This window comes from Lepidochelys kempii, chromosome 24, assembly GCF_965140285.1.
Source record: "Lepidochelys kempii isolate rLepKem1 chromosome 24, rLepKem1.hap1, whole genome shotgun sequence".
NCBI classification, from domain to species: Eukaryota; Metazoa; Chordata; order Testudines; family Cheloniidae; genus Lepidochelys; species Lepidochelys kempii.
The window spans coordinates 6,747,907-6,762,314 of NC_136403.1; the positions used below are offsets into that span (position 1 = coordinate 6,747,907).

The 14,408-nt window shown below is 43.1% G+C and overlaps 1 protein-coding gene across 1 annotated transcript; it reads left to right on the forward strand.

Annotated features, from left to right (window-relative positions):
* The first annotated feature begins 11,856 nt into the window (after positions 1-11,856).
* LOC140902902 (immunoglobulin kappa light chain) lies at positions 11,857-13,448 on the forward strand. The gene is given in 3 exon segments (XM_073323493.2): positions 11,857-11,893; positions 12,177-12,509; positions 13,129-13,448. Coding segments are annotated over 3 exon segments (690 nt in total).
* The last annotated feature ends 960 nt before the right edge of the window (positions 13,449-14,408 follow it).

Below are 14,408 nucleotides of genomic sequence, written 5' to 3' on the forward strand. Positions count from 1 at the left end.
GGCCTTTCCTCCAAAATCCTCCATCTCAGGTCAGGTCATTGTCACACTCCCCACCTGGAGGAGGCGCCAGTGGGGCTAGTTGACCACTTGGTGCAGGATTCAGGCCATTGGTAGCCCAAGGCAAGCTAAGTCTTTTTATTTATTAACTCTGCTTGCCTGCACTGTAAATTATTTTATCAAGAGGTGATTTATTTCAGCCTAAGAATCACTGATCCAGTCCGAGAATTTCTGTTCCACTGATGACTAGAGTGAGTTAAACTGAATTAGAATGAAAACCATTTTAGGGAGCATCGAAGAATCATAAATGTTAGAGATAGCAAAGGCCTGTGATTGTGGGTCTCCTGTAATTCACCTCCCTGGCTAGTCCCTACAGTACAATCACTAGTGCTCTATCTAGTCCAACTTTAAATAGGGCTTCATCCTTGTCACTTGAGAGACACTCCCACAACTCAATAGATCTCATTATCGGGAATCCTGGATATTCATCCTACTTTTTCCTTTGCTCAGTTCACTCCCATTGTCCTAGTTATTCCATCTCAGAGCCCCCCAAACCATTCTCCTGTCTCTTTGGCATTAACTGTCTTCAAACACTTGTAGAAGAAGTGCTTAGATAGCGCCTGACCCAAGACTGACTGACGTCTATGTAGGGTGACCAGATGTCCAGATTTTATAAGGACAGTCCTGATTTTTGGGTCTTATTCTTATATAGGCTCCTATTACCCCCCACCACCTGTCCCAATTTTTCACATTTGCTGTCTGGTCACCCTAAGTCTATGTGAATCTTTCCATTGACTTCAATGGGCTTTCAAGCAGGCCCATTAGGAGAAAGATCTAGGGGCAGTTTTGCCACAGATCCCTCTTCTTACCACTGCTCATTGAATAAAACAGAAAAATGGTTTTAAGAGAGAGCGAGGAAAAGCGGGTGACAGGGGAGCTACCAGAACGTTCTTTCAGAATTTGATGCCGTGGCTGTGTTGGTCCCAGGATATTAGAGAGGCAAGGTGGGTGGGGTCATATCTTTTATTGAATCCGCTTCTGTTGGTGAAAGAAACAAGCTTTCGAGCTACACAGGCCTGAAGAAGAGCTCTGAGTAGCTCAGACTTGTCTCTTTCACCAACAGAGTTGGTCCAATAAAAGATATTACCTCACCCACCTTGTCTCTCCCACAATTCAAGCCCTCTAGGTAGTTTTTATACCTAGTCCCCACTCCCCCTATTTTAGTTATTTAGCTCAGCAGTAACCCTTTAAATTTGTATATTTGTCCTGACTTGAGGTGAAATTTTCACCAGACACCATATATAAATGTCTTGGGAGAGAGAACAGGTTAGATAGGATACGATACTCGACCTGTTTCCTTGGAGACTGTAGCATTGATGCTTCTCCCCGTGCTGTTCTCCTTGGCTGTACAAATGCAGTTCGTCTTCTGGTTCCACGTCTCAGAAGGGATTGTCATTAGGCTCCAAACACTAAAGACCCCGTTCCCGTCTATGGCTCCAGTATCCATCTGACCTTCAGACACTTGCTCACCAGTGTCCCAAAGAACAGCACTCCAGGGAGGAGTGAAATCAGAGAGCAGGCAGAGCAGAGGAATGACGGGGGGAAGCTCAGCATCATCTGGGTTGGAGGGAACCAGGATGGAAAGGCTCGGCTCAGAGGCATCTAAAAGAGAGTTGAGTCACCCAAACTAGAGATTGGAAAGACCTGTTACCGGTATCTCAGCTAGTCCCTACCCAGCTCCTACCCCTGCCAGTGGGGAATAGTTTAAGTATCTAGTGCATTGTCTAGTCTAGTCTTACATGTCTTAAATGGTGGGACTTCCCTTGCATGAAGGGGATTTCACTTATTAATTTCATCCCATTACACTCCTTCGTCCCACTCCAATCAGTTCCCCTGGGTTCTTGATGGTCTCAATATTCTGAATACCTGCAGAGGGTAGACACTTCTTTACTACACTGTATTCTTATGTTCAACTCCTGCTGAGCTTCTGGAGGAAAAACGCTTTCCTGTGAAACCACATGGTGGGAATCCTTTCATGAAGCTCAGTGAATGTCTGGTAAAGAGCTGGATTAATAAAATTTTTTAAGGCCAGCAGGAAGAGGCATTAGGGCCCAGGCTCAGGTGGTTTCCACGAGGTACAATCCGTGAGCGTGACTATCAGAAGGTAGGACAGTAATAACAGCTGGCGCTGATGCACTTCTCATCAGTAGTTAGATATCAAAGCACTCTGCGAGGCGAGTAAGAGTCAAGACCCCATTTTAGGAGCAGAGTGATGGGTGGGCAATGATTCAGGATTACCGTCCAGGTTTCCTAATTCACAGTCTCATACAGTATCCACTACCTAGATCATTCTGCCTCTCAGCATAAATACTGATGACTTAAAACCGAAATGGGGCGGAGGGTGGTCAGATAATCACAATTGCAAGATTCTGTCTCAGAACCAGGGCCATAACCAGGATGGGGCAAGTGGGGCAGCTGCTCAGGGCACAAAGCTACAAGGGTGGAAAAATGGGGTGGAAAGAAAAGATCGGATTCCTCCTGGCCCTTCAGCTCCCTCCCCACGAGGGCCCCAAAGGCTCTGCCAAGCCCTTCAGGGGCCTTCAAGGTCTCTCCATACCTGCCTCCCAGGCTCCCCTTCAACCACAGCTCTTGGCTTCCCCAACTCCCCCCCACAGCCCGTCAGTCACTGTTCCCACCTGCTCCCCTGCACCTGCCCCGAGCCACCCTTGTCCTTGTTCCTGTCTCTCCCCTGTAGGCTTCTGTCTCCCAGCTCTCAGACCCCCTGGTGTCCCCACTGCTGGAGCTGCCCAAGCAGGGAATGCAGTCAGCTGTCTCCGGCCTCTGCAGTGGGTGCAGCACCCCCAGCCTGATCTGGAAGCTGGAGGATCCCCAGCACAGCGAGCCCCTCAGCCTGGCACTGGATGGTGCAGGATGCCAGCAGCAGCAGGGGGCTTATAGGCATGGCTCATGGTCTGGGCTCACATCAGAGGCTGGTGCTCAGGGATCTGGGCTTGGAAGCTCAGCTCAGTTCTGAGTCACCGCAGCACCCAACAGCCATTTTTATCCCTGCGGGAGCCTGGCTGAAAAATTCTCCGGCGCAGCAGGAGGCAGAAGGGCCGGGAGAAACATGACTCAGTTGGACTCCACCTGCCCTGACCCCGCTTGGCTGTGGCTTGCCTTGCAAAGGGCTGGGGCAGCTCTCAGGGATCGGCTCTGGAGCCAATGGCTGGGCCATCCCCGCAGCAACCCCAGCCATCCCAGCCACCAAGGCAAGACAAAAGCCAGTAGGGCTTGCCCCAGGCGCTAAAATGCCTAGTTACAGCTCTGCTCAGAACCCCGCAGACCCCTGGAATTGTCCCACTGGAAACTCACCTGTGACAATTAGCCTGGTCCCATTCCCAAAGTTCGGATGTACGTATACAGCAACGCCACAGTAATACACCCCAGAGTCATTTCTTTGTACGTTACTTATAATCAGAGTAAACGTTTTTGCCGGAATGTTCACTGTACTCGAGTATTTTTCATGTGGAGCTGAAGCAGACTCATAACTCTGGTAAATCCCGTGCAAACTTCCATTCTGAAGCTCTTTGTACCAGTATATATACTGTCTTCTTGTTGAAAGCTTACAGTCTATCCGTGCAGTTTCTCCAGAGGCCAGAAAGATCTGTGCTGGGCTCTGCTGGATCAATATCCCTTCCCGTGAAGCAGTCACTATAAAAGGGAACACAAAAACCTGAATCCAATAATCACTTGTAAGAGGCTAACCCATTGCAATATATTCTATATAACACATCATCTGCTCCAAGCAAAATGACCATTGTTTTAAAAATGGGGGGTGGGTTAACTTTATTTTTGTACTTAGGCATTTTCTTCAGATTCAAATACACTGTAGGAAAATTGATGTATTTTAAACTAAACAGACGTTGCTGACATTTTTTTTTTCTAATATAGTATTTTTGCCATATTGTCAAGTGTAGCATAGCTGTAACACAAACAATAATCACTCTGCACCCATGGATACTAATCAATCCCTTTGCACATCTACATCACCTCTCATGCAAAGACATTGAAGCACTTATCACAATTAATTAAACCTCCCAATCATACTACTGAATAATATTTAGGGTGACCTGACATCCCGATATTATTGGGACCGTTCCAATATGAGGGGCTTTGTCTCATATACACAACTATACCCCCACAAAAAAAAGTGTCCTGATTTTTCACACTTGCTATCGGTCACCCTAATAATATTTGGCACTTAGAACCTGTCACATGATAATCAAACTTCTTTTCAGCTATTAATGAGTTAAGCCTCACAGTGTTCCTGTGAGATGATGAAATATTATCCCTGTGTACAGATGTAGAAACTGTATCACAGGTAAGTGGAGAGATTTGGACAGGGTCCCACAAATCAGTGACATGATTTTGAATAGAACCCAGGTGTTCTGACTCCTGGGTCCTCTGCTCTATCCACTAGACTGCAGTCTCCGATTCATATTAACTTTTGAATCAGAGTTAAAAACAATAAAATGAATGTTATTTGACCAAAATTGTACATGAAAGGGAGTGCTTTATTATCTTAGACCTTCAGGCTTAAAATCATCTCTTTGATTACCTATAAAAAAAGACCAATGCCCCTGGAAGCCTATATAAAATACATGAGTTTAAAAAAAACTGGATTTTGAACAACAATCCATTACAGTATCCAAAATGTTAAACTATATTCAAGGTGTTGTGGGGAGCACAACGTAATATTTCATTACCTCTCTTAGTATTTTAGTTGGTGAACTAAAACCTATGACTGTTTAGCTCTCCCCATCACCTCCTCTTGGTGTTACCCGCATTTCAGAAGATCTTTGCACATGAAAGTAACTTTTTGTAGCAAGGTAGAAAACAAACATGAAATATCAGGCTAAAATACTTACTCCGCAGACAGAATAGAATCACCCAAGCTATCTGGTAGGACATTTTCTGGCTTTCTTCAGTCATGCAAATTTGATGCTCTGAGAATGGTAGATGCCTGTTAGTTAATGGATCTCTTGATGAAAGACTTTATCACGTGGAGAGGAAGATGTCATATTTCCTCTTAAAGTTCTGTGGGGGCAACATGTGTGACAAAGGAGAGGGCCAGGAGATATGAATAACCGCATTCAAAATCTTATTCTGACAGCCAGCAGGGCAAACCTGGGGAATAATATTCAGTTGCTTCTAAAATTCATCACGCAACAAATTCCAGGTGTGACTGTGTGACAGTAGAGTATGTATTTTAAAAGGAATCTTTCTTCTCATATCTGGATGGATGGGACAAGCCCTTCTTTGGACTGAAACTTATGTGGATTATTTTCTGTGCTTCAGGGTTTCAGACATTCATACGTATTTGGGGGATGTTAGCCCCAGTAGAAAGAGAATAAGGTGCATCACTGTGGCTTTGAAGATTCCCCCTGATATTATAACACAGAATATGGGAAATCATTGAAGAGGGTTGTCGTGCACTATGGAAGTGTGGGAAATGGACAAAAATACATTAGCTTGTTTGTTTAATTATTATTGCAGAGGAAATAAACATTTTGGGAAGAGATCCTGTGGGAAAGGAATGGATGGGTCTAGAAAATGGAAGCATACAGTTATTCCAGTTGAGATCTTTGAGACATAACCTAATTGTGGGTCACACAGGTATGTGCCTAATGCATGTTCTTTGCAATAACATTCAAAATGAGCTAGAGAGAAAAAAGAACTGAAATACCCACGGAGACATTCCAATTCCTTTCTTGTAAACCCTTTTCACTCATGTATTCCGAAACATGGTCATCTTACATATTTGAATATTCTAAAAAAACACCTGGAAATCATGTCTCATTGATGCCTAGCTCAAGGGAAGTTTAATACACTATGGCACAAGCAGCCACACGGACCTCACTAGCCTGTGTCCCATATATGAGACTCAGGCTATTTCAACATCCATGAAATTTAGGAGAAGACAGCTACGACCTGAAGCTTGTCTGTTGCATTTGTCATGGTGCTTAGAAATGTAAAATGTTGTCAGAAGTAGCTGTGGATGGTTAATAGGAAAGTTTAAATTTTAAAAACACCTGGTGCATTTTACATGTTATAAATGTGATCAGTCTAATTGGGAATGAATCACTTGGCTTCAATATTCTTTTTTTTTTAAATGCAGCTATTTGATAGTGTGTGGATGGCTTAAAAAAAACACACGACATCCTGCGAATTTAACAAATTTATTTGAGCATAAGCTTTCGTGAGCTACAGCTCACTTCATCGGATGCATCAAATAAATTGGTTAGCCTCTAAGGTGCCACAAGTACTCCTTTTCTTTTTTAATGCGGCTGCTACTGTGAAACCTGAGAATTTAACATATTTGCCAATCTCCTGATCAAAAATAGGCTAAAGCAATCTGAATGTTTTGTAAAAATAATTTCAAAACTTTTCGCATCTAGCCAACCACCTGTACATTGAATTTCATCCCAAGGGGATATGGACCAGCAGAGATACTATGTCCTAAACACCAAAAGTTAGACAATGCTGAGACACACTTCATCCTAATGACGTTTATCCTATTATTATTTTATTTGTTACTTCTATAGTACTATAGGTATTTATGATACAGGTATGTTAATTATGTGATGCTGACATGCCCATATAAAATTCCTGTGAATCAAGCCAATAATCCATGCTATAATTGTAACAGAGAAGCAATTCAGGCATCTCAGTAGAGCTGTATGGGAGAAGATTGCAATGCCATTGATTATGCCTTAACTGTTCCTCATTTTCTCCTTTCACTGCTACTAAATTTACTTATTTGTATTTAAAATAAAAATCCTCAACTTTTAAAAAACTGCAACAAAACCATGGAGTGTTGTATGGCTACTGTTTATTTGCTTGGTCCCTATTAATTTAATTAAAGGACATGGAGAGTATTTCACCCAGTTGCATTTCTTTTATATACATTCACTATAAAACTGATCTTCACTAATGAAAGTCCAGTGGATGTTAAATGTTAAGACAAAGTTTAAAGCTACTGTAGGCATTAGATTTTTATTTCTATGATAAAAAGCCCCTAACCCAGAGTCTAAGCTGTTCTAACCAATTTTAGAAAGGGCGTCTGGGATATCTGAACTTTTAGGAGTCCCTTCTTCAAGTTGATACACAGGAATTTACTATGCAAAACCCCTTTGTTAGAAGATGATTCAGATTATCTCAGGCAAACAGAAAGCATTGTTGTGTTTTCAATTAGCCAGAGTGTTTGCTGCAGCTAATAAATATACTCTCACTCCCAAAGAGCACCTTCCAGGAAAGAGAAGGATTCATTCGACATCTCTTTTCTTTTACATTTGAAAAATGCATATACGAGGCTATCCATGTCCATCGACCCACCTGCATTTGGGACTCTCTTTGAAGTGCATGTCCCTGTAGCGTAAAAATTGGTGACAGGCTGCAGTCTAGCACTTTGAGTATTTTTAACATAGATCAGTCGTCTATCTCCAGGGTTTATCATGCCACCCAAAACTGCTGTATCTGAGTACCTGTCATATAAAAGTAATAGCAATAGCAGAGTCTCTAGTGGGCTTTAAGAAGTCTCTGGCTCTCCTCCCTACTGGGGATAAAAACTGAAGTTAGGGCTGGGATTTTGTTTTTAATTTTTTAGATTTTATTATTTTATTATTTTGGGTTTGTTTATTTAGTTAGGCTAATATTTTGCAGTGTGATGTTTTGACGGCTTGCGAGGGGTGGCGGGGGTTCTTTGTCTAGTTATTCGTTTTTGTTTTTTACAGTTAGCTGGGCTTTTCGCTTTGCTTGTTTGTTTAGTTGGGCTTTTTTGGAGGGAACAGGGTATCTGTGTTGTGAGCATCAAAATCATTTGCAAAAGCTCAGAGCTGGTTGCTGGGTTATTTGCATCTGCCTGTGGTCAGTGTCAACTCACTACTTTTGCCACTCTTGTTTTGTTTGTCAGAGAGCAAAACACTTTATTTTCTTGTTGTCTGTAATCACTTGTTGTCTAACGGTTTCACCACAAAAGAACCAGCCTTCGCTAATGAACTTCCTCGCTCACTGAACCACAGGGGGAAAAAATAGCGTACATGTTTTTGTAATGTAGATCTAAATATATCTCCTTATTTTTCTCTCTCTCTTATCTTCTGAAGATCATCTTAGCCCATCTGCACAAAAAGATGTTACGAAGCATTTGTAGATCTGTGGCCTTAGTCCTGCAGACATGTGCTAACTGTATTCCCAGGAGTAATCCCATTGATTTCAATGGAACTCCTAAAGGGAATAAAGTAAAGCCCTGGCATAAGTATTTGCCTAAGATTGTATTTATGAGGGCTCAGTGGGCCATATCTTCCATGAGAAGATAGCACAATATGGTACAATACTCTTTGCATTCTCTGTCCCCTATGGTAGTGGCTCTCAGCCTTTCCAGGCTACTGTAGCCCTTTCAGGAGTCTGATTTGTCTTGCATACCCCCAAGTTTCTCCTCACTCAAAAGCTACTTGCTTACACAATCAGACATAAAAATACACAAGTGTCACAGCACACTAGTACTGAAAAATTGCAGACTTTCTCATTTTTACCGTATAATTATAAAATAAATCAATTGGAATATAAATCTTGTATGTACATGTCAGTGTATAGTATAGAAAGCAGTATAAACAAGTCTATGAAATTTTAGTTTATACTGACTTTGCTAGTGCTTTTTATGTAGCCTGTTGTAAAACTAGGCAAATACCTAGGTAAGTTGATGTACCCCCTGGTAGACCTCTGCGTACCCCCAGGGATACACGTACCCCTGGTTGAGAACCACTGCCCTATGGCATTTTCCCCAATAGTGACAACTGAACCTTAAGAACTTTGGAGGATTAGCTGGGATATGTATCTGTCTGAAATGCTTTGGGTTGTGATTCTGCAGTCCTCACTCAGGCAAAACTTCCACCTACATCAATGGGAATTTTGCCTAATGAAGCAACAGGCTCTAGCCCTGAGTTTGGAAATAGGGCTGAAAACTCTGACCCAAACATATGATCCCAAAAGACTTTCCGCTCCTTGTTTGAGTCTGGCCAGAAATACTGTGACTCTCTGCATGGATTATCTATTTTTGTTTTCAGCTCAGAGCAGAGAGACAGGAAACAATTTTCTCAACTTCACCAAAGGTCATCAAACCTCAGGGGCGTTTCAGTTTGTGTTTAGCTCTAATTTAGTGCAAATTGTTTACATATCTCTCACCATCAACTGAATGTAACTCATTTAAATAATTCATATAAGTCTTACTAATGTTACCCAGAAAGCCTCTTTAAACCATTTCGAACAATGACCTTCCCGTGAAAGCTCCCGCTCAGTGTAACATATAGTTGTAAAGTGGGGGTCCAACTTTTTATAGAATGAATTTGATTTAGCCTTAGATGACAGACAGAGGGGTTGACCTTTCCTTGCAGCATGGGCATCTCATCTGCCTGCCTTTTGTCCAAGTGCTGCAGAGAAGAACTGGTCAGAAACTGGGGTGATTTTTACAAAGAAATTTTTGACGTTTTGTAGGAAAAAAACTAAAACTTTTTGTTTTTTGGGTTTTCAACAAATAGTCAAAATTTTCTGAGGAAAGCAGATATTTTTTCAGCAAAAAAAATTCATTTTGTTTCAGATCCCACTTTTCCACTGAAAACGGTTGTGATAGAAAATCTCCCATCAGCCTCAAGGCCCTGCTGGGCTCCTCACTAATTCAATATGCCTGAGTAGCACCAGTTGTGAGAAATGCCCTTTTCCACTTTGAGTTTCACCCTTTCTTTCAGATGATGAACTAACTGGCTGTAGTGACCCACATGTTCACCACCTCCCCTGGTTTTGGGACAGACAGTGGAAACAAGAGGTGGGTTAAACAAGCAACAAACTAAATGTCATGGCACAAATAAGGAGGAGATAGCGAGAAAGAAGATCAATAGTAATGGAAGAGCCAGATAACAGGCAGAGGCATTATATCCTCCCTGTGATGGGATGTATAGACCCTACAAGACAGCAGACTCTAAAGGGTTAAGACAGGAAGCAATCACTTCCCCAGCTGCAGCTAAACGGCAGGTTTAACAGCTGGGATAAAAAGCTGCAACCCAGATGGAATGGGGCAGCTGCCAAAGAGATTCTGGGTATGTCTACACTGCATGACTGATCCAGGTCAACTGACACAGGGTTGCAGGGCTCGGGCTCTGAGACCTTCCTTTCTTGCAGGGTCTCAGAGCCTGGCTCCAGCCTGAGCATCTATACTGAGATTGTATAGCCTCACAGCGTGAGCCCTGCAAGCCCGTGTCAGTTGACCCTAGTTCTGAGACTTGGCGCCACAGGTTTTTTATCGCAGTGTAGATGTACCTGGAGAGGGACAGGGGAGGAGCTCCACAGGGTCAGATGGGAAAAAGCTGCCCAGGCAAATGAATTCCCTGCCAATACCTGTCAGGCATAGACGTAGGAAGCAGCCCAGGGAGGCAGCCGGAGAGTTAAACAAAAATAAGTCTTTTTGACTGCCTAACATAGGATTCCTGGTCTGGGACCCAGAGGAAAGAGCAGGCCTGGGTCCCCCTGCCATCCCCTCTTGGAAGGGGGTAGAGACTGATGAGACACCAGACCTGGGTGGCAGCACTAATTTTACTTTTTGTTCCTGCTTTAATTTCCTTTGCTTCTACCTGCTGAAGAAGGGACTGAAGAAACCTGTAAAAGGGCCCCACCAGATACAGGGGTAGGAGAAGCCCTAAGGCAAGGGCTAGATTCCTGGGACTGCTGACTGGAGACCCACCCAGGACCAGCAGAACTGTGGGGTGAGGTCCCGTATAACCCCTGAAGGAGAGCGACCCGGCTGGAGACTCAGAGGAAGGCTGAGTGAATACAGCTTCCATCCCAGAATGGAGTACAAGAAACTGAGGCAGGAATGCAACCGTGATTCTACAATAGACTGCCAGGGGGCGCTCCAGGACCGAGTCCTGCCCACTACGCACCTCAGTCAGGCCACGTGCCATGGCATAGGTGGCATAGCAGGTTCTCATAAAGCCCATGACACCTCTACAGCCTCGTAAATGCGATGCCAAAAAGGCCCAGTCCTACGCGGAGCCATGCCCCAGTGGGTGTTCTGGATGTACACAGGTTGCAGGACTGGATCCAACCTGGAGAGTAAGGAGACTGGTGGTCCAACCTCTCCCATAGTCTGGGAACACATAAAAGGAGGCGTCAGTTCTGTCATTTCTGAAACAAGCTGCAGCTTTCACTTTGGTGATTTAAATGGCAAATAAAGTCCTCCAAGCTTGGCCTCCAGACGATCATTACCATCTATCGATCCAGATGGTCATTGTTGCTATCAGTAAATACAGCAGAAGGATGGGTGGGTGCAGGAATTAACTCCCTCGGTTTTTCATACCATGTGCTGGATGCATTGTACCATGCAACAGTGGCACATTAACCAACACTGCACACTATTTGGACCCTTTAGAAACCAACACTGCATGCTGTATGTGGTAGAATATTTTCTTCTGTGTTGTCCTATATTTGGGTATTTATACTTACTCATAATCATTATGAGCCAAATTTTCAAAGGCATCAGACTTAAGGGCAAAAAATACCGTAGAAAATCAATGCAACTTAGGTGCTTTTGAAAATGTACCCTATAGTATATCAGGGTCTGATATTAATTCATCAACAGGCAGCATCCCTTGTGGGTTCCTCCCCACTCCTCTCCCCTCCCCTCCCCCCCTCCCCCCCCAAGTCAGTTGATATCCATCTACACCACAGCACACTCTCCTGGGCCGTGTTCTTCATCAGAAATGACCCTTCACTGAAGCAGCGCATCAGACTTTCATTGTGTTTTCTACAGACATGCTCTTTGCCAAGTATCTGATTTTCTCTTCCATGGGTAAAACTCCTTGTGTTACTGAACAGCATTCAGAAAATAGCCAGTGCAAGAGGATGTGGACCTTTGTGGTAGCTTAGCAGAGTTTTGCTTCATTTTAGGTGCACTTCCATTCACTTGTCCTAGCTTTAGCATGGTTTCTAGTAGTCACACTGCAGCCACTTTTACAGAGCATAAGTATTATCAGACTAAATCAGTTTTATTTTTGAACTATCCCATTTGTCTATGGCAGAGAGGGATCCAATGAAAGCTGACTATAATGACATTATCTGTTTTATTTCTGCAGTGTTGGGAGCACAGTTGTCTCTGTACCCGACCCAGTGATTCCTGTTTGTCGAAATTAGTGCTATGGCAAAGATCCCCTGTTCTTCCAAAGAAAAACTGGAAGGAGGTGGCATTTCGGTTTGTTGGTACAGGAGAAGAGAAGGTGAGGGGCCCACCTGCATCAAGAAGTGCTTAAATGATCAAAATGTAAGTAAGCTTGCTTGCAAACCCGAGACATGCGGCATGACACTGGAAATCTACAATGTTCAGCAGAAGGAGTCTGGTGACTATTACTGTGCAGTTAAATCCAGCAGCTATCTGATTTTCAACAATGGAACCACACTGATTGTTGGAGGTAAGGAAAGATAAAGGTATAACTCAAGGGGAAAAGTGATTAACAATGCAGAGATGTTAAAAAAACCCAGGAAAATGGAACATGGTACAACTTTCAAAGCTGAAATGGTTGAAAAGGAGAAACTAAGATGAAAAATAATAACTAAATGGAGCTGCTAAGAAGCAGATTCTGCATTTTTAGGGGACTCAATTAAATTTTTTTCCTTTAATGGTTAAAGATGACAGATTTTGTTAAAAAAAAAGCTCCTGAATAATAATAATAAACCCACTTCCTTCAGACCTCATGCTTTTCACCAGTAGATCCCAAAGCACTTTAGTTTTACCCTCATCATTATTTATTGCTGCCAGATTGTTTTTGACCTAACAGCCACAAATGCATTTAGTAACAATTATTCTTTTCCTTCTGCAGAATTTTTTACTTTGAACGAATCCCCATCTCATGAGATTAACATTCCTAACGGCCAGTCTGTTACACTAGTGTAATTATATTGACTTCAGTGGAAGTGTACAATTGTAAGAAAGTAAAATTGATGCCCTTAATTAGATAATAAACAGCCGGCAGATCTGTTGTGAGTCAGACGTAGGATGGAACAATAAATTCTCTGCTTTATTCTGCTCAGACAGCTACACCAGCAACAACTGGGTTTTGCTTCTGGTTCCATCTCCCCACGGCCTCATTTCCACTGGGACGGTTGATCTGGCTTGCATTGTCCACGGAGTCTCCAACCCAGTCCAAATTTCCTGGAATATTTCTGGGGATCTGCAAGAACAGGTGCTAATGCGATCACTGAAAGCAAAGGATGGCTCCTTAATGCTCATAAGTCACCTTAGCATCCCAAAAGACACCTGGACCAGTGTGAAAATTTTCACGTGTGAAGTCAAATTCAACTCTTCTGGCAGCAGTGTTAAGAAAAGTGCCAGGTATTTTGAACGTGAGTGATTTTATATTTGCTTCTGGAACTAAAAGAAACTACGACTTTACTTAACCTGCAAGGCGAGTAAATAACGGATGACACAGAGAGAAGGCTGAAGTGTTTAATGCATTTTTTGCTTCAGTCTTCACTGGAAAGGTTAATTGTAACCAGTTGCTTAACACAATCAATATTAACAAAAAGGAGGAATGATCTCAGGCCAGAATAGGGAAAGAACAGGTTAAAGAATATTTAGATAAATTGTATGTATTTAAGTCAGAGGGGCCTGATGAAATTCACCCTAGTGTGGTAGAGAGAGAGACAGCCTGGAGCACTGGGGCTGATGCAAGACCTGAGGCCTGAACTAGAGGCTGTGAACCAAAGTCAGGCCATGTATTAAAGCAGATGCTTACAAGTTCACTGTCCAGTACATGAACTTGGCAAAGTTCCTAAAACATAGGAACTCCTAGGAAGTACTAGGCACTAGATATTTACATAAATTCATTCCAGAAGGCTAGTACAGATCCACCCTAATCCAGTACAAGATAAGATGGTTTGACAGAATAATGAATAAGGATGTTTTGTCCGAGATATTAGGAACAAGATACAAGGGGAGGTAACAAACAGATGTCATGAGACACATAAGGTGGTACGAAAGTTGCTTATCCCGGTTGTTTGTCTTAGTCTATAAATTCTGGGGGACCTTGCCTTAATCCTTTGTGTGGCCGAGGGGACAGCAGAAATTCCCACTGCTGACTGAGCCGCTCCTTGCTAGGGGGCACTCACTGGTTAATGTACTTGTGGGAGTCATTAGGACTGTGACTTGAGGGCAATAAACTTGGCTGAGTGCCTTTGTCACCAACCCAAGAGCTGTGCTTGTAGTCTTTCCCTCTGAGCAATGTCGAGGTCTGCTGCATTAACAGGCTGCGCTCTCTGCTGGTGCTGATAACACCAGAGCTCCAGGGACAGGAGCACTGAGCAGCTGTAAC